Source organism: Coffea arabica, chromosome 1c (assembly GCF_036785885.1).
Source record: "Coffea arabica cultivar ET-39 chromosome 1c, Coffea Arabica ET-39 HiFi, whole genome shotgun sequence".
Lineage (NCBI taxonomy): Eukaryota > Viridiplantae > Streptophyta > Magnoliopsida > Gentianales > Rubiaceae > Coffea > Coffea arabica.
In genome coordinates this window covers 4848534-4874008 of record NC_092310.1, presented here as the reverse complement: position 1 = coordinate 4874008, position 25475 = coordinate 4848534, and the positions used below count along the sequence as shown (strand labels likewise).

At 34.7% G+C, this 25475-nt stretch overlaps 1 protein-coding gene and 1 non-coding gene across 2 annotated transcripts; both read right to left on the bottom strand.

The window, feature by feature from the left end:
- Positions 1 to 3213: 3213 nt before the first annotated feature.
- Positions 3214 to 6440, bottom strand: LOC113736868 (G-type lectin S-receptor-like serine/threonine-protein kinase At1g11330). Its single transcript, XM_072083858.1, has 7 exons — positions 5380 to 6440; positions 4984 to 5097; positions 4721 to 4911; positions 4429 to 4639; positions 3998 to 4235; positions 3739 to 3889; positions 3214 to 3634 (listed from the first exon to the last, which is right to left on the bottom strand). Exons 1-7 carry the CDS (start codon positions 6329 to 6331, stop codon positions 3335 to 3337), a joined length of 2157 nt encoding a protein of 718 aa, XP_071939959.1. The 5' UTR covers positions 6332 to 6440; the 3' UTR covers positions 3214 to 3334.
- Positions 6441 to 24281: 17841 nt separating this feature from the next.
- Positions 24282 to 24388, bottom strand: LOC113743876 (small nucleolar RNA R71). Its single transcript, XR_003461226.2, has one exon. It is a non-coding gene; the product is annotated as a small nucleolar RNA R71 (small nucleolar RNA).
- Between the last annotated feature and the right edge of the window lie 1087 nt (positions 24389 to 25475).

Here is a 25475-nt window from a genome sequence, read left to right as displayed (position 1 = left end):
TATTGCTATAATGATAAGTCCAGCATTGTGCAATCATGGCCACTGTTTGTTGCAAGAAAATAGGAATTACACAGCCTGTTCCATCCTCAGTAGACAACCATGTGCTGACTGTATTCATTCTTGAATTACATATATATATTTTCCTGGTAGCACGAGAGGATGGTTGACCTTAAGAACTCATTGATGCATCTCAAGGTTCAAAACCTATGGTCTAAATTAAACCACTCTGTCTATCAAGATTCTCTTTGCTTTTTGGATGGTCTAGGCACTAGCGTCATATGATCTGTGGCATTGGTGCTTGTCAGCTTCAAGAAATGTGATAAAAAGCTGGACCAATTATTGTCTCAATGTAAGGAGGCAGAGCTGTGTGTTGACCATTTTTATTTCTGGTAGGAGACATGGTGAGTTGGACAATATTCTATCTATATTGGCTACTACTTATAATCTTTGTATTTGTATATATAGCTGGCTTAAAGAGATAAGTTGAATAACTGCATTATCATAGTTGTGCATACATTCTTCAGGGTTCGTTCCTCATCAAAATTGGTTGATTGTCTAGCGACTATCAAGGTAACTGGCCATGCACAATCAAACAGTCTGATATCTAGTTCTCATACAGTGACTGATAGCATCAGCCAGCAATCATCTCAGGTGTGCCACGGGAACCTTCCCCTCGGCCCTCAGAAGCAAAGGATCTGTTGAGTTCATCCAACTATGTATTTTGTTGTGAAAGCAATGTGATATGAATATGACAAGGGACTAAGAAAGTAAGGTTGAAGTTGAACTCGTGTGCTGGCAGCAGTATAACAGAATAACAAGGAATAATAATTCATGAAAGGAAGAAGAACGACTTGTCAACTAACCTAGCTCAAATAGACTGCATGATTAGGACTAAACACCAACCGAGCAACTCATGAGCTGTTTCATCACCAGCTCTAATGTATAGCATTTTTAGCAGCTTGAGCTCACTTGACAACCGTCGTCTTGTGTTGCTCCAAAAATGTGAGGAGTTGAGCTCAAGCTTGATGTTAGGTACTCAATCAAGCTCGAGCTCTTCAAGTTTGGAAAATTTAGATAGAGCTGAGCTCAATTAGGGAAATATCGGATTCAAGATGATTGCAGCCCTGAGCATGACAATTGGGGTAATATATAATAGGAGGCAAATGTGAATATTGGAGTCAAAGTTGACAAAAGCCAACCATGTGAGTATTAGAAAAACATATCCAATTCCAAGCTTGAAAAATTGTGTGACTTCTTGCTCTTTTAGTGTATTACGTCTCCAACACAGAATGCTGAATCTAACTAATTGGAAAATTTAAGCTTCTGTTATTTGAAGAAAATGTGCAGAACTGCTAACCCCAAGTTATAGAAATGATGCAGGTCCACTAGATTACATGAAGGGTCCTCATATCAAGGAACTTAAATCATGTGTGAATCAAACCCTATCCGTGACTTCAGATCTTACATGAGACGTACTGAGGGATGGTTTGGTGCTGGAAACTGAAAATTCACTGACAAGTAAAATCATGCAGACCACAGAGTTATGTTACCTTGCATGCATTTGGCTAGCATACCACATCTACAAATTTATGCTTCCTCTCTGGATGTGAGAACAGCTAAAACAACCACAGGAATAACAAATTTGGTTCGGACCTGTTCTCAAAAAGTTGAAGGATTTTGAATTTTTTGTTGACACGGAACAAATCTTCTTGTTTTATCCCTTGTTTGGTTTGTTTTTATATCCTTTCATTGCCAGATACCTTACACTCAATGAGGATGAAGTTAAGGTGTGTTTCGATGAGGGATTTGAGTGGATTTGATGTCAATTCCTCTCCCCAAATCCCTTGGGCTTTTTGGGAAAGAATTTGAGTTTTGGGATTTCAAATCCGCCCACAAGTTTGGCGTATTTCAGCTGGCTAATTTAAATGTCAATTCGATCCATGACTGGCGTAATTAGAAATCCATTCTCTGTTTATAAACTCTCTGGCCCTCAAGCACTCTCCGTCAATGTCGAACTTCATCGAGCTCCAGTCTCTCTTGCCTTCGTTCTCCCAAGTCCTCTGCCCTTGACTCTCTCTCATCTCTGCGCTATCACCCACTTGACTCCTACTTGTCCACATTAATTCTCCGGTGAGAAATTAGGGCTGGTTTGATGGATATCGACTGCAAATTATTCATTAAATTTTTTATGATCTTGGTTTAACTTTTATTATACTAGTTGGAAACAGAATCATGTGCCTTTTCCTATTTCTTTCGTTAATTAAACTGTTATTGATTTTCTCTGTCAATTTAGCGAACACTTTTTCTTTCTCCCAAATATTTTGTTGGATGTATGGACTTTTTTATATGCAACCAATAGCTTTGGCTCTTCTATAGTTTATTTTTAAATTGACAACTTCTTCTGTTTGTTGAATTTTCATTCGTTTAGCAAAAGTTAAAGGAACCCACTACAAGAATAGTTTAATGGTTGAAAGAATGGACTGAGGATGCTACCACTATAGCTCAGCCAGCCTAAAACAACACTCAAAAGATCGGTAAGCTTTATCATCTCCTTTCTTTGGATTACTGAGCCAAATTTGGGACCTCACTTAGAAACTTTACATCACTTGGGGGACACATATTTGACATTGCATCTTTGCTTTTGAATGAGTATCTTGGTGAACATCTGTACATAGTTTAATTTACATTTTAAGATGCAACATGACCTCTTTCACGTTATGCTTACCCTTGCTTTTGCTTCTTATGACTGAAATTATATTATCAACAAGAACCACATTTCTGAAGAAAAATATTTTATGAACCACTCAGACTGAACTAACTTATCTCGGGTTCTATGATGCCAAAATACTGCATTTCCCTTTCCACTGATAGAAATATCTACCTCAGACGGTGGAAAATGTACCAAACATTTACATTTTCAATTTCTGTTGTAGCAAAAAATTCCCATGTGTGTCAGTTCCTCTGCCCGGGGGTGATTATGAAAAGAATTTAAGTAAATCAGAACAATAAGGAAAGTCATATAAGACAGCTTTGCAAAACTCATAGAAGTAAAAACAACTGAACAGATGCATGTAAATTTTCAATCTCAAGTGCATTTATTTTCAAATTCCAAAAGCAGGAAAGACTGAACTCAAATTCCAAATCTTACTAGGCAACATTGAACTTTTACTTGGGCATGTACTTACAAGTAGAACTATATGACATGATTAAGTGAACTTACAAAATTTTGCTATTGGGGAAAAAAAAAACAAAAGATTTATCTACTGGATTTAGAGTTTTGGTACATAGAGAGTGGTAAATATTGGTTTCTGAAAGAAATGGGTACACAGGTTGTCTATCGGCCTTCGACAGTTGTTAAGCTTATGTTGTTAATAGAATAAACCCTTTCTCGAGAAGACTTTCCTGAGGAACCTAATCTTCCTGTATAGGCTGGGAATTTGGGACGAGGGAGATTTGAAATTTCACTGCTAAGCATTGAAAGAACAGCAGAGACATCTGGCCTATCTTTTGCAAATTCCTGCACACATAATAATCCTACATGAATGAATGTCAACATCTCTGTTTTGAAAGCTGGATCAATTATTGCTGCATCTATCAGTTTTGCTGCTTCACTTTCATTCCATAATTTCCAAGCCTGTGATATCGCAATCAAGAATGGAATTTAATAACAAAAAAGAGGATAAGGAACTTGGCTTGAGTCATGATACTGTATCAGTTGTAGAAATCAATGTAACTTACATGTCCAAGCAGGCTCAGCTCATTCTCATAATTATAGAAGCTAGTATTTCTTCTTCCACTAACAATCTCTAACAATAGTACTCCAAAACTATAGACATCAGACTTTTCGGAAAATCTTCCTTGCATTGCATACTCTGGAGCCATATAGCCACTGTCATCACATCATTTATCCAAAAAGAGTTCAACTTATGAGGAAAAGAAAACAATTTGAATTAGTTATGATGTATAAATGACAAAAAGAAACCAAATATAGGCTTACTATGTTCCCACAACCCTGTTAGTATTAGCTTGATCTTGATGGCCTCCGAAAATTCTAGCTAAACCAAAATCTGATATTTTTGGCTTGAGATCTTCGTCTAAAAGGATGTTGCTTGCTTTCAGATCTCTATGAATAATTTTTAGTCTTGAATCTCTATGAAGGTAAAGGAGGGCTCTGCCAATCCCCTCAACAATGATCACACGTCTTCTCCAATCAAGTAGTTTTTGTTTATTAGCATCTGTAACATTAATAATGTGAATTAATATGCCCCAGTTTTTGTGTTACTTTTATGCAGGGACTTACAATGTGCTCTATTTTTCTGTTTTACTAGTTCTCTGGAGTCTGGACATCACAAACACCCTTATATTTTCAGATTAGATGGAATGAAAGAAAGTTAGATGAGAAACATAAAGAGAACTTGAATTTCTTACCAAATAGATAGGCGTCAAGACTTTTGTTTGGCATATATTCATAGACTAGCATTTTTTCTTCTCTTTCAACGCAGCAGCCCAGAAGTCTAACAAGATTCCGGTGTTGGAGTTTCGAAATAACCACGACTTCATTCATAAACTCCTCAATCCCTTGAGTTGAAGAATTTGAAAGCCTCTTTACTGCAATTTCCCGGCCATCTAACAGCTTTCCCTGCTTATAGATCATCATCAAATGCTACCCAAGAAAACACTGAGCAACTTAAAAAACCATGCGAAGCCAAACTCAGTTTACCTTGTAAACTGGACCAAAACCACCTTTCCCTATCTTATTGTTTGATTGGAAATTGTCTGTTGCATTAGCCAATGTTTCGTAAGTATACAGAGGTAGCTCTTCAAACTTGGCTTGGTTGAAGTTTATGGTGAACTTTTCTTCCACTTTATGCACTTCTTCCACTGATGGCACCATAGCTTGTTGCTCTTTGCCTATTTATTAATGAGTAGGTAAATGTATGATGACTACTCTGAAAACTTTTAGCAGCATTTAAATCAAATTACCTTTCTGCTTGGCAATCCACTTCCAACAAAGGAATGCACAGAATACAAGGACTGAAGTTACTACAGTCACTGTGCTTGCAATGACAACATTTATACCCCCTTTAGCATCTGTATCTGTATGTCAAATGTTCCAACAGCATGTTAAGAATATTTATCTACTAAGAATATAGGCATAAGCCTTCCTTGTGATCATTGTGTTTTCTATCTTGTAGAGACACAAATATTATTCCAATACTTTAAAGTAAAACAGAAAATTCGAAATTTCTCAGTTTCAAGAGCATAATCGAGAAATATAGCTGCAATCAGATCATATTATACATGATTTGAACCAATAAGACAATAAAGCGTAAAGTAATAAAGACACTACAAGAAAAAAAATACAGGAAAATGTCTTACCAAGTTCAGAATATGCCACTCGTATATATAAGTTTGCCCCATCATAGGGAAGCTGCTGCGAATCAATTAAGATGCCACTCCATTGCATACATCCAATGCCATTATAAAATGCATAAGCTGTGCATAAGCAATTGTTTAAGCAGTCTTTACGACACTCTTCTTCAGAATTTGCTATTGGCTTAGCAAAATCTGGAACTTTCATGTTTGCAAGTTTCACAAATCCATCTTGGTCGTCCGCTGTACTGGAAGATTGATTTCTCTGACATTGCAGCAATTCTTTTCTTATGCAACCACCTGTCCAATTTCCTTGATTCCATTCATCCTGATCTCTTGGCTGAAAACCTGGCAGACATGTACATCTTGGGGAATCCTGAGGATTACAGCTCCCAAAAGATCCACATTTTCCATAAACATCACATTGGTTCTCTGAACTTGACCAGATTATGGTCCAATCTCCTTTTCCACTTAATGAAACCATTGCCTGTATACTCCCTGATGAACTCAACCTATAGTAAAAAAAAGAAGTATTTGCATAGTTATAAGTGAGATATCGATATCCAGAACTGTCTTTCAAGACATCAAGTCGATTATCATATGCAGAAGTCATGCCGGCTATCCCAATAAAGGTGGTACCACTCCATGGACCACTCCGCCAGCAAGGGCTACTATTATTCCAAACAAAAAGTTGAGGAGTTTGGAAAAGGTTGAGACCTGCAGAGAAAGTTCCAATAGATGGATCAGAGGGGCTTCTCCATGAGGTTATTTGGCTCGTCCCTATTGTACTAGCCCCTAATTTCATCTTTGGCAAAAAAGTGTCTGTAGGATGCTCAAAACTTTCCCAGATTGTCCTCTTTGACTCATCTGTCAAGACCAGGTTCCCAGTATCCAGGAGTTGTGCACTGGAATTCGCCAAAGAACTTGAAACATTAGTAGACCATAGTATCTCCTTCATTCCATTTAATACAGCAAGATTACCATCTTCTAGGATTACAACAGTTCCCGAAGAATCATTTAAAGGTCTTTCCCTATTAGCCACCCATATAATGGCTGTTTCAGGTAGAGTATACATTATTCCAACATAGCGATCACTACTTTGTTCAGGACTAAAGAAGCCTAATTTGAAGATTTGGCCAGAGGAAACTATAGTATCAGAGTCTTGGATAGGCTGGGAGATTGTGATGGTATCTATTGCAATACAAACTCCAAAGCAGCAACAAAGTAGAATAACACAGGATTTCCTCATTGATTCTGCAGGCATGCATGCATGCTTTTAATTGGCCTATGACTATAATGCTACGGACAATATACAATTGCTTTCTTTGTTTCGTTTCCAACTATTTTTTTATTCATCCATCTTAGAGAGAATTGGTGGAAATTTTTTCTTGTTGCACCAGATAAACGATCCTTGGCAGCCACTTTAGACCGAGTCTGAATGTGATTAAAGAAGTCACTGGAAATTACTAATTGGGCAAATTCCACTTTACCCCCTGTGGTTTAGCATTTTTACATAACCCCTACGGTTTCAAAAGCTATATATAACCCTCCCATAGTTTGGATTAAAGTATCAAAGTGACGGGAATGATCATTCGTAACGGAGTCACCTAAAATATTAAAAATACCCTTATATAAAGTTGAAAATTATTTATTAACCAAGGGGGGTTATGTGCATATTTTGAAAACTATAAGGAGATTATATGGTAAAATATTAAACCATAAGGGGATTATATAGTAAAATCATAAGGGATTAGTGTGTCATGTATTTATAAGGGTAATTACGACATTTCTAAAAGTTCTGTTACAAATGACTATTTCCGTCACTTTGACACTTTAATCCAAATCATGAGAGGGTTATGTATAGCTTTTGAAACCATAGGGGGTTATGTAAAAAAAAAAAATGCTAAACCACAGGGGTAAAATATAATTTGCCCTTACTAATTTTATATGAAAACTTTATTGTGTAAGTGGTGTTCTGCCATTTTGTGGCTAGATACATCTAGCTTTGCACCACAAGCATAAGTGAAACATTGCAGCAAGTGATTCCATCTTCCTGCTCTCGATTTCTCTTCTGAAGAGAAGTTGAGCTCCAATTGCGCTGCTGTTTTAAGCAAAATTTCAAGAACTAATGTTATGCTATTTGATGTACTTAAATTTTGCAGCATTTTAAACTAGGCTAAGAATTAATTATTAACAGAAATGGCAATCTGATTTCAAGAATGCAACGAGCTTGCACTATTCAGAGTTAGGAAGATCATTCTTGCAATCAAGTCAATTATGAGCAATACTCTAACAACTTTTAGACCATATAGGATTTCAATGAAATTTCCTCCGTAGAAAAAAATACAGGTCAACTAAAACAATGAGGAAAATCTCGAAGACCGTAAGAGTATTTTGTTCCACAAGCTAAGGTAGGATAATATATGTGCCAAGCAGTTGCTAGGTCAATGTCATTTGGCACATATATTATCCTACCTTAACTGAATAACTTAGGCTAGGACAACATATGTGCTGACCAGCTGCTAAATCAACTTAATTTACTATGATGTAAACCAATACATAAACACTCAACACAAAGGAAGTAGTTAACGAATAATTAATAATCAAATCATTATGGTGCTTCAAATGCAAGCATGTACTCCATCAAAAGTCACACCTTCTTGTTAGAATGACGTTCTCATTTTGAAGTCTAAGCAAGATATTCTCAAGATAAGGAGTAAATATATGGTATTTGTATGCAAGAAGAAACACGTGTAAAATTAAAAATAATGTCCGATAACATCATGAACGCTACTTAAGTAATATGTATAACTTGCACATCTAACCATTAGTATGTTTTAGGCTTCTTTAGTCTCCTGATAAACTCAATCTACAGCTTAACAAATTAAAGTATTTTCTGGGAAGTTAAATGGACTGGGTGCTGGTGCTGCTGTATTTTGTGTAATCCGATCCGATTATTGTACATATATTTAAATTTTTTATGTACAACTATATTATAACGTTGTACTGAATATATATAAAGTATTTTACTCATGTACACTGCTTTTATTATGAGTATAATAATATAATGTAATTGTACACTAAATAATATATATATATATATATATATATATATATATATATATATATATATATATATATACAGACACCCAAGATTCATTCATAACCAAGCTTAGACATTCGTAAAAATTTTCCTGTCTACTATTTAAAACCAAAATATATAAGTGAAAATTAAAACATGTAAATTCCATGTACTTATATTACATAATACATATTTTATTTAATATCATAGTAAGTAACTAAACATATAACTATTTAAATTCAGTAAGGCACTTTGAAAGAAACTTCTACGTCAAATGAGAGTATTATATGGTAGATTGCTTGCAAATGATCATTGTGAATCTTCACTTTAGTTCACTGTTTCTGTACTTTAAAAAAGGATATGAGCAGATTCAAAATCGACTAACCATTAAATGATTTGTCCAATTGGAAAAGCTGGTAAATTACACACTATACACACGCACATGCATTTTCCTAGTATATGTATATGTGTGTATGTGTCTTGGTACTTTGGAATGCGAATGTAAACACTATTATGATCTTACTTTTTTTCATTCCAATTATACTCTTCTTAATTTGTGGTTCAAGTTTCATAAAATCATAATTGTAGGTGGATTAGAAGAAAATAATGGTTGACTATTAAGGTCACTATATTGCATCATACCATGTTGGTTTAGAAAGAAACAATTTAAGAAATATAGTGATTTGAGAAACAGTTCTTGGATGAATTATATAAGTTGTACACATCCAATTCAGAAAGTGAAGAACTTTTCATGTTGCACCCAATGGAATTTCAATATACAAAAAGTTATATCAGCTTTATAACTGAAATATTGGTATCAAATTGGAAAAAAGAAAATCTGAAATAGCACCATATAAACCATTATTGTTATTAATAGCAAATCCTCAAAATAAGTAAAATGAAAAAAAAATGAAAACAATTCATAAAATGATCTAAAGTGAATAGCAAATGAATTAAGAAACTAGAAATACAATTTAAATAATATCAAAGACAACATCCAAATCAATGATATTCAAGGGAAGACAAACATTATCATTTGCAGCAATATGTTAATGTTTCACTTGTATTGCCTTGAGCAAACCAAATCCAGCAATCAAGCCATGCAGAAGTCATTTCCAATGATAAAATAAGAATTATAATAAAGTAAACTTAAAATGAAGAATGATATCCAAATTTTTTTTGTAATACCCAAAATACCCTTATTTTTCTAATGATTACACATGTTTATTGTATTGCAATATTAGTGAATAACTGTAGTAGCTATGAAATGAAAAGCTTTAAAATTAAGTAAATTTCATTAACGGTGATAATTGTAATTAGACAAATTTAGTGCATTTCAATAATTAACAATAATGGTAGCAGTTATGGATTAAAAGCTAGCAATTAAAAAAATAAAACACTGCAATATACTAAAAATTAATATTAAAATTGTTAATTAGCCAGAATTTTCATTCCTGTTCTATGATCATCAAAAACACTTATACTGAAACCAAAAATATTGCGCTCATATGAAAAAAAGTAGAAAAGTAGATTTGTTTCTTTTTCTTTGCATTGGATTGTGTTAAAACAATATGATTATAAGAAAAGGAAAATGCAAAAAACCCAACTATCTCTATCTATGAAATTTTAATTGTCAAAATGTACAAGCAAAAAGAAAAAAATCTACGTGGTGGATAATTTATTCTCCATTATATATTGACAAAAATAGCAAAGAAAGAATACAAAGAATTCAAATTACATGCATGTTTATTTTTTTAACTTAATTATATTCTTAATTTATAAAAAATTGTAACGATATTGGTTTATATGTAATGAAATCATGAATATACAATCTCCTTTTCTTTCACTACTTTATATTTTATTTATTATTGGTATGTTATAATCCAGATATTATTTATTTAAGAAAGATACATTATTTAGGTTATAATCATCTTGTACCAACACGATTATAACCTAAATAGCATATCTTTGTTAAATAAGTTATAATTGGATGATAATATACAGTTCATATTTCAATCCCTACTAAAACCCTTAATTTCACTATTTAAAAATTTAAAAAAATATATAATGATTCCAAATCACAACATTAGAGATCAAAAGTGAATAAATGCTTTGAGATTGTTTTGTAAAATTACAACAAATGATTTGATATTAATAAAAAATTTTAAAAATTAAATAAAATTACAAAGCATGAGTAAACCTTTAGAAAAAGTTAGTAAAACTATTAACTTCATTATTATACAACCTTTTATGATAATTACAATATATTATAATTATTTAAAACTTTATTGTAATTATTATAAACATTTTATCAAACATTTTATTATAATTTTAAAATATAAAAAGTTTATTATAATTATTGATTAACTTTATTGTAAAGTTAATAAAATTTGTAATTAACTTTTTATATTAACATCAAATGATTTGATGTTAATATAATGATTTGAGATTGTTTTGACTTGATGTTAATAATGATTTGATGTTCACTATTGGTTTGTTAAATTACAATAAATTGAGTTATCAAAGTTTTGTAAAATTATTGAGTTATCCAAAAGTGAATGTTTTGTACAATAAATGCTTTGTATATATTTTGTTTAGGTTTTGTTGTATGGACTGGTTTGACACAATGTAGAAAATTTGCTCTTCTTACTGTCACAATCCAAGTAAAATATGCAACAACTTAGTTTAAATATGATAATCTTCCATCTTTAAAGTTCAATAAACTTTGAAATGCTTTGTATATAATAAACATTTTGTACAACTAGCAATTGCTTAATTTTGTTTATTATATAGTTTGTAACTCAATACTTTACCAACAACTTAACTTAAAGAGGTAATATCAGAAACCTCTCCTGAGGTTTCTCTTATTATCACCTAGCACTCCTAAGGTTTTAAAAATATTACTTACCTTCCTTACTTTGTTATTTATGTAACAAAATTTTAAAAACCCTAAACTACCCTTTCACGTGCTAAATAAAACTATTCCTAAATCACTTTGTTTACTTCAAGAAAACTATCACCTCAAAAATAATCTCTTGTAGTGCTACCACATCGCATGCTATACTCTATAAAAATATAAATTTGAAATATAAAAATGACATTTGAAAGGAAATACACTTGCATCAATTTTATTATATATGCTCAAAACTGCTTTCTTATGAATTTCTATTTTTTTAACATCTTCTCAACCCTTGCTCAAGCCATTAAAGTATACCAATCATGATAGAAATCAACTTAAAATAAGCAAATAAATCATATCCTACTTTATCACAATCACAAAAAGTAAAAGATAAACAAAATTTAGTTTATTATAATTTACAAATAAAATATTGCATAGTCATCCAAAAAATATAAGTAAGAGAGAATAATGAAGAAAAAGAAAAAAAAGAAAGTGACTTTCGTTTCTTTTTTTTTCAAATTTGGAGCTCCATTTATTGGATATGTTGTGAATTATGTGCTAAGTGAGGATTAAGAATCCAAGAGATCATGAGTGTAATCTATCTTCCATAAATCAAGAATTAAGTGGTTGATCATTACTTACTTTCTTAGAGAGCCAAGACAGAAATTTTCGGTCACTTTGAGCTGGAGAAAAACCGTGAGAGGCAGCTCCTTTCCTAGCTTATCTTGATCACCAAGTGATTTGAGGGTTGCATGTAAAATTTGGGGGTAATTGAGCAAGGAATTGGGGAGAGAGAGTGGAGGAATTTTCTGGTCTTGCTCTTCCTTTGTTGCTCGGCTGTTTGTGAGTATAAGAGGAAGGAAATGCTGATGGTATGAGCTTCTAAGGTAAGCTTAATACGTGTGGCTCAATTGTACTCAAGGCTGTCCACTAAAGTAATGCACGTGCGCGTGTATTTCGTGCTCGATTCCTTGCGAGTTTATTGCACTAGTGCACTAAAACTTCTAATGCACTTACATTCATATTATTATTATTCACTCTTAATAGTCCCAAAATAATGGTCTAAGGTTCCTCAATTACTCGCGTGCGTAAAAACGCGTATTTCCAATTTAAGCGCGAGATAGTGAAATTTCTAAGAAGTTCTTATGACGGTAGTATATCTAACTAACCTTTGAACATTTAAATATAAAAATACCTATTTTGAGACTAATGCACAAGTCTCCAATTTTCCAAACTTATTGTATTCTCAAATCGATTTTTTACTCCAGTTGCGTATTCACTACTTTCATTTAACGAGCCTTCAGAAATTAAATTTCGAAACGAGTCACTTTAAAAATATAACTAAGCTATGGATCCATTTAATTAGGTCTAAAAAGATTAGAAAATAATAATTGGAGCATTTGGCCAAATAAATAACTAAATGAGTTTGAATTTGGAGTTTAAATTAAATAATTTTTTTTTGTGAGTCTTTACAAAAATTCACAGAATTTGAACTAGTCTTTCAAATTTGAGACTCAATTAGAGTTGCAATCAAAATTTAAAACGCAAAAACTGAACAAGAATTGGGGTTCTGAGCACCAAGATATGGCGGCTCAAAGTTGCTAAAAAATTGAAACCATTGGGCCAATTTTCAGATTTAAATCGCTGACTTTGGGACGTTGATTGAATATCGAAATGGACCCAGAATGGCTCCAAATTTGGCAGCATTATCTTGCCATATAAGAGCTATTCCTCTACCAAATTTCATAGGAAAATTCATTCGGGAAATTAGTTAACAAAATCATCAAAATTTCCAAATCTCCAAGGCAAAGCTGCCTTGCACCTCTAGTTTTCTTTTTCTCAAACCTTTGGCCAATAAAATGCCTAAACATGTCTTATTTATGATAACCAGGTCTAATAAGGATCTAAGATACACTTGGTAGGTGATTTATACCAAGAATTTCGAATAGCAAGTCCCAAGTCAAGATTGGTTACAAATCTGTCCAAAATAAGGATTTTAAATCATTGAGTCAGTTTCGGATTTTGGCCACAACTCACTCAATTCAACTTGGAATAGAGCGTGGTTAGTGGCGTTGAAAACTAGATTCATAAAGCTACATTTTCTTAGAAGAAATCATTTTCAGAATCTATCCACAGCTAGCTCATATTTGAGCATCAATTCGCTGCTCAAAACAGAGCTCCTAGTGTAAACGTAAAACAGGACAGTCATGTTCAAATGATTGGTATGGACTACTCAAGTGAAATCAGAATGTACATTTTATACTGTTGGAAAGCTTGGAATGTCTAGTTTCCAGTGTCATAAACAATACTCAATTTTGACTTCGGACCAAAAAGTTATAGCTGAAACAAAAACACTGCCAGAGCAGTTACGGGAAAATTTTCCAGTTTTGCTGATTTCCGAAAACATATCATTTGGCCAACCAAATCATGAAATTTTTTTATGAAACTTTTTACACAACCTATATTACACATATACATCAGAAACAAGTCATTAGAGCCACCAAAAATCGCACTAAAGGTCACGGAAATGACAGGGGCAGAACTGAAAAAATTTCCATCTTCACTCCCTTTGATCTTTCATCCATAATATCACTCATTTCTACTAATTTAAGCACTAAACCAACATTAATAACATCATAACTCATCAAATCAGTCCATTCAACCATAGTGGGGGTTCATAAAGCCCACACATCATCTTTCCAACATAAATAAAGCTACCCACATGCATGCATGAGCTTATATGTGCAATAGAACTTCCATAAATCAAGATTTGAAAACTTGATCGTCACTTACTTTGTTAGATGTTTCAAGGCAGAATTTTCGGTCCAATGGAGCTCAAGAAAACCGTGCAAATGAAACCTCTTTCTTAGCTTAAGATGCTCTCCAAGTGATTAGCAAAGTGTAGTTAAAGCTTGAGGTGATTTGGTGATGATTTAGTGAAGAAATGAAGAAGAATTTGGAGCTGTTTTTCTTCCTCCTTGGTCGGCTGCTTGAGTGAAGAGAGAGAGGGCAAAAATCTGGTGGAGTTAGCTTCTAAAGGAAGCTTAATGGTTGGGTGTTTTGTGCACAAAAGTCAACCGTGAATAGTGCGTACGCGCGCGTTTTGTGCTCGATTCCTCTTGAGTTTGTTACATTAGTGCACTAAACCTCTAATGCACTCACATTCATATCATTGTTATTCACTCTTAGTAGTCCCAAAATAATAGTCTAAGATCCCTCAATTAATCGTGCGCGTAAAAATGTGTACTTCCGATTTGTGCGCGATGAAGTGAAATGTGACACCCCAGAAAGTATAAGTGTGAGAAACCGAAAATTTTTATATATTTTCTCGACATTATTTTGTTTTCTTGTCTATAAGTTTGTTTTCTTCAATATATTAATTTTCTATACATTTTTATAAGGAAATATAGTTTTCAAATCATTTTCTTGATCCAAGTTAGTCCACGTTAATTTTGAAGTGTATTATGGACGTGGGACCCGCAAATGCGGTAAATGCAATATATTTTTGACAACTTGTTGGAGTTTTGTGCTAAGTGATATTTTTCTACAAGGTGTTAAGAGATAATTATGGATTGGTATGAGAGAGACAAAAAGATAAGTTTTAAACCTAAAGGTGACAAGTGTCACCATCCAATTCACTCTTGACTTTGACTATTTAACTTTACCTTTACCATATAACAAAATTGACCCAAAAATCTCTTCTTATTTCTTTCTTGTTGGCCGGCCATGGAGGAGAGAAAGAGAGAGAGAGTTTCTTCAATTTTCCTTCATTTCTAGCTTGAATCTTGCAAACCTACCGGTTAAATTCCAAATTTCTCCACAAAAGTGAGTTGCTAAGCTAGTTTAAGGTGATTAGTGGAGTTGTTTGGAGGATTAAGGTCCCAAGTTGATCCTTTTCTTGCATTTCAAGGTGAGTAGCTAGGGAATGCTTCCTTTGGTCTTGATAATGTCAAAGTAATGATTTGTGGTAGCCTAAGAGGGAATTTTGTGGATTATATCTTGATTTTGGTTGAATTTGGTGAAGTTTTATAATTATTGATGAATTTTCTGATTTAATATGATTCTTATGTTGTGGCTATGTATGATGATTGGAAATGATCTAGAATGAAGCTAGAATGTGGAAAAAGTGGTTAATTGCAAGAAATTTCTGTTTTGGAAAGAAATTTGGAAAGTTAGGGTTTCAATTGTTTACATTCTGCCCGGCACAGTACCTCATAGTTAGAGGCCGAATTGGCCTTGGGTAAAAACATAAAAGTTGTAGGCAATGATATTTTAGAGATGCCTACAAAATTTCAGGTCAATCGGAGCAACGTAGCTTGTGAAAAGACTGAATTACCCCTGCTGCCCTGTTTCTATCCGAATTTGATAATTGCGTCTGTAATTGGTTATTTTGGTTGGGAATACTTCGGAATTGGTTGTTGAGGTCTTCTGATAAATTGTAGCCGTGTATCTTAGCTTTCGGATGGCTTTGGAATCACTTGATTTGGACTTAGGGAGACTGACTTATGATGTTTGAACTAGAATACGGTTTGTGAACCTGTTTTTACGGTTCTGGTGTAGTATATTGAATGTTTGACCTGGTTACACTCGAAACTGGACTGAGTGGTCTTCTTCAACATTGTAGCCCTATCTCTTAGCTTCGAAACGGTGTATCTTGTACCTCCATCCGATAATTGTAGTGCCAATGGTGCCGAAACCGCAAAATGATGTAAAAAACTGTTTTTATGGTTTAGAACTTAACTTTCATTTCCGGACTTTTCTCTAGCTTGAATTGTACTCGTACTACTTGGAGCTTATTGAACGGTTATTGAATGAACTTATTTGTGTGACTTTGGGACTGGCTGAGGAAATAATGAAGCTTTGACGGCTAGAAAAGTAAGCAAATTTAGTGGAAGTGCTGTCCGAACTTTAAAAGGACTTGATTGCATTGAGTTTGTAATCTAAGACTTGGATTTGAGCAAGACAATGATATATGATGGTTGGTTCCTGAGCCGTGGAGGTGAGTGACCCTAAACTGTTTCCAAAGTTACTTTTGAACTGTTTTCTTGTATTATTTACTCGATTGCATATCATGCATGCTTGCATGTGAGTGTTCCTTGTTTGTTGTATTTTCTTGACTTCATGACTTGTATTATTGTTTGATAACGTGTTAAGTTCTTTCAATGATTTCCAAAATGAGTTTTCTAGGCGAGTGTGTACTTTATCGCACTCGACCTCGATAAATGTGAAATTTTCAAAGATGGAACGATTGAAATGTTACTTGTGCATGAATGTAAGCCTTTTGGCTGAATTGGCCACTGCCCCTTGTTACCGATCGACTCGAACCAGAAGCGGACTCGGTCGGGCGATATGGTGACCTGGGTGAACGTTTGGTATACTCGAGTATTACCTTGTAGGTTGGTGGAGGTTGGTGGAGGTTGGTGGAGCCTGGTCAATGTCTAGGAAAGGTTGAATGAACGAACGAACGAACGAGGGTTTTATTGATAAATGAAAAATGCATTTTCAAATGAATGAAGGAAAGGGGAATGACAGGAGAACGAATGAACGAACGAACGTATCCTTTTCATGTATGGTTTCTTGTAAATGTTGTAATTTTTTCTTGACTTATCGTTTGATTTATGACATCATTGAAATGAACTATTGTGAAACCGATTTGATTACTGATTTTACTAGTTACTCGCTGAGCTTTTAGCTCACCCCAAAAGTATTTTATTCCCCTCCACAGGGCTCAAGACGAAGGAAGGACTTGTAGTACTTATTCATGTGACTGGATGGCTTATATCTTGTACAGTTTGGATTTGGAATCATTTGATGTATAGTTGGGAATCGTTTCCGCTTCGCTTATAACATGTAATTATTGGAGAATTTGATGTAATTTTTGAGATTTATATTGTAATCTGGTTGAGGAATGTAGTGAACGACTGAGTCCCGGCGAGAGTTGGTCAGGCGGTCCGCCGAACCCTGGGTACGCCCTAGGGGGAGGTGGGACCGTCACATGAAATCTCCAAGAAATTCTTATAACAATAGTATCACTAACTAATACTTGAATACTTAAGTATAAAAATACCTATTTTAAGACTAATGTACAAGTCTCCAATTTTTTCAAACTCATTGTATTCTCAAATCGATTATTGTTTCCAAACGCGCATTTACTATTCTCACTTAACGAGCCTTCAAAAATTAAAATTTTAAACGAGTCGCTATAAAAATATAACTAAACTATAGATCCATATAATTAGGTCTAAAAAGGTTAGAAAATAATAATCGGGGCAATTGGCCAAATAAATAATTAAATGAGCTAAAATTAGGAGTTTAAAATAGGTAAATTTTGTGAGTCTTCACACTTAGGATTTGTATTGAACTGAGAAGTGCCGTGCACTAGATAAATAAACATATTTAGTCTAATCATGAGAGTAGGTTAGGGTTTGTATGACATAGTTATATCACCTAAGTTCTTAAAGAGTTTGATCAAATGCTTATGATCTCGAGAGAGAGATGAGATTTAATTAGGTACAAAATAAATGTATTGAGAGATAATCTCAGGCACTTGCATGTGATACGTTCTTGAAATGTTAAGAAATTAATTGGATAATTAATTCAAACTCTAGATCAAATTTTGAAACCCTAGTCTTTTGCCAATTGTTTTCTCGCCTATATCTTATTTGGTTTAATTATTTAATTTTTTGAGTAGTGATTAAAACACACATTGAATTTAAATTTTGTTATTTTTGTGAAAATAATTAAAGTAGTAAATTAATTCATCTATGTGGGTTTGACCCTGGAATACTTTAGATAATTATTTGTCAATCAATCAGCTTGTCAATCGGTAGTTGAAATGATTCAAGAACATCATCAGCTTGAATACACCTTCATTTAAATAGGAAATAATTTCTAAGTTTTAAACTCATACAAATAGAAAAGAAATTGACTATTACTACAAGTAACTAAAACAATTAGAAAACTAATTATTTCCACACAAAATAAGGATTCTACTTAAAAGAACAAAAATCAATTTCCTAACAATTGGTTCATGATACTGCGTTAAACATTTTGGATATGGGTTTACCTTTAAATCTTATATTGCCAACCCTCTAGCATGCAATTGTGGACTATACAATTCGGTTCTGTTAAAGTAAGCTGATTTAATATGCAATTGATTGAAACGACAGTGATCCTGGACTACATGACCATAAACTCATATTTTTTTCATTTTAAAAGTTGAATACTTTCCTGAAACGAAACAATTCAAGCACAAAGGTTTGTTGGTAGTCATGCATATGTATTGTTCCGTTTTTTTACCAAAAAAGACGAACAGGCCGCACACTGTTGGTACAATAGTCGAACTATGACACGTAGTTCAAGTTCTAGTGGCTTTCGGGCAAATCTTATGACTTAGGTTTGGATTTTGTTTGTCCACTTGCAAGCCGAGTCAACCATCTTTACTCATCACCATTGCTGCTACATCCTTCAAGTCACTGGCTCTCTGGGGAAGCTGTTTTCCTTCTTCACCTTGTCGCGCCCCATTTTTTGAATAAATAAATAAATGGTTTAAAAAATATATTTGTGATTGGAAAATGAATTGTGATTTAAAAGAAAAATGGGTCTAAATGGGGTTTTGAGAATGCGACGATTTGACCCAAAATGTAGTTTAAAAAGGGTTTCTGAAATCAAAATCGAAGTCGCCACTTGGTAATGAGTTAAGGTGTACCAAGTCACCTAAAAATGAATTTTTAAAGAAAAAATGGGAAAGAGTAGTAAGAAACCCCTTTTAAACGACTCTTAGTCCACGTAAACCAACGAAAAAGGTTCGGGAGTCACATTTAACGAAGGGGAAGGCAAGAATAAAAATCCAAGGCACCCCTTCGACCTAGCCAAGGCTAGTTGCGTGATTTAATCAAAGTTTTTCTTATTTTAACCAAAGAATTTATTACATTTGGATGCACTACATGAATGCAAAAGAAAGAAAAAATGCAAACCTAAATTCTAAAATGTCTCTTGTAAGGTTTTTGGTCCCAACCACATGAATTGTGGCGGCCAATAAAGGAAAACCTTATAGAGGTCGATTAATGCAAATGATGGCTAAAGTGTAAGTGTGCAAGTGTATAAAAAGGTGCACGTGTGAAATTGTATGAAAAATTCAAGTGTTTGTGTGCAAGTGTATGAAATATAGTGATAAGTGCATATAGGTGTAATTAAGTGCAATTTTGTGAAGTAGAAATCAAAATGAACAATAAGGAAAGGAAAAGTGATGAAGAAATGTGAATTAAAAAAAAGTAAGTAAGTGAAAAATGAGAATGAATAAACCTAAAGGAATGCATCAGGTCGGGTATGGGAATGACTCCTAACTTTTTCGACTTCGATTTTCCCTTTGATTAGAAGGCAAAACTAGCGTGCTAAGGCTATCGAGTAGCCACACTCGCTCGTTTCCCTTATCGGAGGGGACACTCAAGCAAATGTACCCTAACTAGCATGAAATGCAAGACCTAAAGTGAAGGGGAAAGGTTTAGAGGAGCATGCCAAATGATAAAACTAAGGAAAATTACATGATATGTAGTGAACATGCAAATAATGCACTAATGAAAAGGAAATGGACCTATTGGGTCTAGCGTTGGACTAGCCCTCTATGAGTTCCTACTAGCGTTGGACTAGTGGAACGGAACAATGAACCACAGCTAGCGTTGGACTAGTGTGGTGGCGTACAAGGGCCACAACTAGCGTTGGACTAGCGTGGTGACGTGCATTCATCCATCACATTCATTCAAGGCTATGGAAAGCGAGTAGGCATATTGATAGAGTATTAATTGTTAGCAATTTTATTGTTAATTTTTCCCTGTTTCCATGCCAAATATTATTTTAATTGTTAACATATACTTATATTTGGCATTTGGACTCAATTTCAGGAAGTAGAGCAGAAAAGAGAGATTTTCTTACAACAAATACTCCACACGTGGGAAGTTTCTAAAGAAAATACAAGCTAGGTTTCACGGGTGTATTTGTACTGGAATTGATGATTATAGTGGACTCCTCCGTTTTGATAATTGCAGAGGAATTGATGATTGTGCTGGAATTAATTGGGATGATGTTTTCTTTCATTATCTAACGGGACCACGTAGAAAGTTTGTCCTTATTGTGGGAGATATACTCATTAGCCAAGATGTTGGCTTTGATGATTGTAGCTTTCCAATTGTGCAAACCAACGGAATTGCTGATGAAGAGTTGCCTTCCTATTATTAATTCCTGACAAGTCCACTAGCAATAAGAAATCAAAAGGAGAGAATTCTGCGGGGACCACGTAACATTGATTTAGAAAATGTGTTCTTCTTTTGGGAGATGTACTCATTAGCCATAGGTGGACTTTGATGATGAAAGTAGCTTTTCTATTTGCTTCCTACGTAACTAGTTCTCTTATAAAACTAGTGCAGAGGAGAATGAGAGCGGGCGGCAAAAGACATTAGATTAGTTTCTCTCTACGGAGAGGAAGATAGGTAGTTTTAGTCATAAAATAGGATTTTGTTCTTTCATGTTTTGTGTGGTGTGAAGATCTCTTCAGTTGATTTGTTTTGTATTTTTCTTCCGTCTCTTCCTTTAGACTAGTTTCTTTCATGAAACTAGTTCTATTTCATTAGATTACGGAGAATCAAATTTTCATTTTCAGTTACTAGCAAGAGTTATTTATGTCTTCGAATTCAATTAAATTGCGTGGGAATTTTCTTATGAGGCGTGGCTAATTTTCTCCTCTAGTCAAGGATCAACGCGAAGACGCAGTCCCAAATATTTGTGAGATCTAATTAATTTTACGTGTTCCTTAATTTGTTAATATTTGCATGTTTTCTATTTTAATTTTCATGGGATTATTTTGTTAATTGGATATCAAGAGCCCGATGTGCAATTTAACTTATTAATCTCTTGTCAAATTAATCAATTCGTAATTGTTTAGTTGGTTAATATTAGTGACAACTAGTATTTTCACATACTAGGGGGACATGCAATCTGATTTAAATAACCCTCGTAGCGTGTTATTAATTTGGGTTAGGATTTTCTAGTTTTTAATGCAATTAGGAAATTAATTCCTACGGTCGTACCTAGGAGTATTTCCTGGTTAGGGGTAATCAATGGTCGTACCTTGGTTATCAATAAATTAAGGAAAAGCTGGCCGTTAGAGCTTATCGGCGACTATAACTAACCTGTTAATAAAATTAAGTGAACTTTCTTTGCATCAATGATCGGATGAATGGACTGTGTCTGCGTAGTTGTATCCTTGGCTAGAATTTATTTATTATTTATTTAATTGCCATTTACATTCGTATTAATTATTTATTTATTTTTGGTTAAATTGTTTAATTATTTTTTAGTTAAATTGTTTAATTATTTATTTTTAGTTTTATCTGATAAAAATCGCCCGTGTCTCGAATTTAAAAAGAATCGAATTTTTCCCAGTCCCTGTGGATTCGACCCTACTCACTACTATACACAGAAAATTTATTTTTCTCGAGTAGGTATTTATTATTGCACAGGCAAATTGATAGAGTATTAATTGTTAGCAATTTTATTGTTAATTTTTCCCTGTTTCCATGCCAAATATTATTTTAATTGTTAACATATACTTATATTTGGCATCTGGACTCAATTTCAGGAAGTAGAGCAGAAAAGAGAGATTTTCTTACAACAAATACTCCACACGTGGGAAGTTTCTAAAGAAAATACAAGCTAGGTTTCACGGGTGTATTTGTACTGGAATTGATGATTATAATGGACTCCTCCGTTTTGATAATTGCAGAGGAATTGATGATTGTGCTGGAATTAATTGGGATGATGTTTTCTTTCATTATCTAACGGGGACCACGTAGAAAGTTTGTCCTTATTGTGGGAGATATACTCATTAGCCAAGATGTTGGCTTTGATGATTGTAGCTTTCCAATTGTGCAAACCAACGGAATTGCTGATGAAGAGTTGCCTTCCTATTATTAATTCCTGACAAGTCCACTAGCAATAAGAAATCAAAAGGAGAGAATTCTGCGGGGACCACGTAACATTGATTTAGAAAATGTGTTCTTCTTTTGGGAGATGTACTCATTAGCCATAGGTGGACTTTGATGATGAAAGTAGCTTTTCTATTTGCTTCCTACGTAACTAGTTCTCTTATAAAACTAGTGCAGAGGAGAATGAGAGCGGGCGGCAAAAGACATTAGATTAGTTTCTCTCTACGGAGAGGAAGATAGGTAGTTTTAGTCATAAAATAGGATTTTGTTCTTTCATGTTTTGTGTGGTGTGAAGATCTCTTCAGTTGATTTGTTTTGTATTTTTCTTCCGTCTCTTCCTTTAGACTAATTTCTTTCATGAAACTAGTTCTATTTCATTAGATTACGGAGAATCAAATTTTCATTTTCAGTTACTAGCAAGAGTTATTTATGTCTTCGAATTCAATTAAATTGCGTGGGAATTTTCTTATGAGGCGTGGCTAATTTTCTCCTCTAGTCAAGGATCAACGCGAAGACGCAGTCCCAAATATCTGTGAGATCTAATTAATTTTACGTGTTCCTGAATTTGTTAATATTTGCATGTTTTCTATTTTAATTTTCATGGGATTATTTTGTTAATTGGATATCAAGAGCCCGATGTGCAATTTAACTTATTAATCTCTTGTCAAATTAATCAATTAAATCCGTAATTGTTTAGTTGGTTAATATTAGTGACAACTAGTATTTTCACATACTAGGGGGACATGCAATCTGATTTAAATAACCCTCGTAGCGTGTTATTAATTTGGGTTAGGCTTTTCTAGTTTTTAATGCAATTAGGAAATTAATTCCTACGGTCGTACCTAGGAGTATTTCCTGGTTAGGGGTAATCAATGGTCGTACCTTGGTTATCAATAAATTAAGGAAAAGCTGGTCGTTAGAGCTTATCGGCGACTATAACTAACCTGTTAATAAAATTAAGTGAACTTTCTTTGCATCAATGATCGGATGAATGGACTGTGTCTGCGTAGTTGTATCCTTGGCTAGAATTTATTTATTATTTATTTAATTGCCATTTACATTCGTATTAATTATTTATTTATTTTTGGTTAAATTGTTTAATTATTTTTTAGTTAAATTGTTTAATTATTTATTTTTAGTTTTATCTGATAAAAATCCCCCGTGTCTCGAATTTAAAAAGAATCGAATTTTTCCCAATCCCTGTGGATTCGACCCTACTCACTACTATACACAGAAAATTTATTTTTCTCGAGTAGGTATTTATTATTGCACAGGCTCGACACCTGTCAATTTTTGGCGCCGTTGCCGGGGACTGGCATTAATTATTTGTTTCTTTTTAAGTTCATTTTTGTTCTATTTTTCTGGTATTTTTTTCTAGTTTATGCCTCGTTCTTCTCGTACAGGCGAATTAATTTTCGACCGTGAAGTAGAGAAGACCGCGCGTAGAACGAGGAAAGAAACCAGGCGACTCAGAGAAGAGCAATACGGTATTGCACCTCAGGGACTTGATCCAGAGGTTGAGTCGACAAATTTGTCTGGTGACAATTCGAGTGATTCAGACCAAGAGGAAGTCACTATGGCAAATGCACGAACATTAAGGGAGTTGGCTGCTCCTGATTTAAATCAGCAGCCCTTGTGCATTACTTTTCCAAATTTAAATGATGACACTCCCTTTGAACTAAAATCTGGTCTAATTCATCTCTTGCCATCTTTCCATGGTCTACCAGGTGAGGAGCCCTACAAGCACTTGCAAGAGTTCGACGTCGTTTGCAACAGTATGAAGCCTCCGGGAATTACAGAAGAGCAAATAAAGATGAGGGCTTTCCCCTTCTCTTTGAAGGACTCCGCGAAAGACTGGCTCTACTACCTACCGCCTGGTAGTATCACCACGTGGGACCAACTGAAAAAAAAATTCTTGGATAAGTACTTTCCGGCATCTCGAGCTGCGAGTCTAAGGAAAGAGATATGTGGTATCAAACAACACCCAGGCGAGTCACTCTATGAGTACTGGGAGAGGTTTAAGAAACTATGCACCAAATGCCCTCAGCATCAGATAAGTGAGCAACTGCTCATTCAATATTTCTATGAGGGGTTGCTTTTCAGGGACAGAAGCATAATCGATGCTGCAAGTGGAGGGGCGTTGGTGAACAAAACCCCTCGAGGAGCATGGGAGTTGATTGAAGGGATGGCTGAGAACTCACAGCAGTTTGGTTCAAGAGAAGACATCCCGACGCGTAGGGTGAATGAGGTGGAAACGTCCTCTATCCAACAGCAGATCTCCGAATTAACATCTTTCGTAAGACAATTAGCTGTGGGGAGTGCTTCACAAGCCAAAGTGTGTGGGGTGTGCACTGCCGTGGGTCATCCTACGGAAATGTGTCCACTGGTTCAAGAAGAAACGGCAGAACAGGTGAACATGGCTGGCCACGTGCCCGCGCCAAGAAAGCAGTTCGACCCGTACTCAAACACCTACAATACTGGTTGGAGGGATCACCCCAACCTTAGCTATGGAGGAAATAGGCAGTTTAACTTTGTGCCAAATAGACCACAAGGGCACCAACAGCAGTATCATCCTCGCCCACCACCACCACCACCCCCTTCAAACTCAAGTCCGTCCATGGAAGAGATGATGAAGCAATTACTTGCTAATCAACAAAAGACGGATTCAGACCTGCAAAGCATGAGAAATCAACTGGGACAGGTGCAATCATTGCAAAATCAAATGAATCAAATGGCTATAACAATCAACCGTTTGGAGTCCCAAGTTCAAGGAAAGTTGCCATCTCAACCTGAGACAAATCCAAAGAATGTAAGCGCAATGACCTTAAGGAGTGGCAAGGAAGTTCAAGGACCCGAACCGGTGATTTCTAAAGACAAGGACGAACAACGGATTGAGAAAGAATTGGAAGAGGAGGGCAGAGACAACAAAAATGCAAAGGTACCCTCGAACCCAATTCCTACAGCTAAAACTAATCCACCTCCCTTTCCTAGCAGGTTAGAGAAACCAAAGAAGCAAGACAAGGAAAAAGAGGTCTTGGAGATCTTTCGCAAGGTGGAGATCAACATACCCCTGCTGGATGCGATTAAACAAGTACCCAGGTACGCACAATTTTTGAAGGACCTGTGTGCCAACCGCAAGCGG

Coding starts and splice junctions, on each gene's coding strand:
- LOC113736868 (XM_072083858.1), bottom strand. CDS start 6,331: ATGAAGGAGATACTATGGTCTACTAATGTTTCAAGTTCTTTGGCGAAT. Junction 4,236..4,428: donor TCTTGACGCCTATCTATTTG/GTAAGAAATTCA, acceptor TTAATGTTACAG/ATGCTAATAAACAAAAACTA. Junction 3,890..3,997: donor AACAGGGTTGTGGGAACATA/GTAAGCCTATAT, acceptor ATGTGATGACAG/TGGCTATATGGCTCCAGAGT.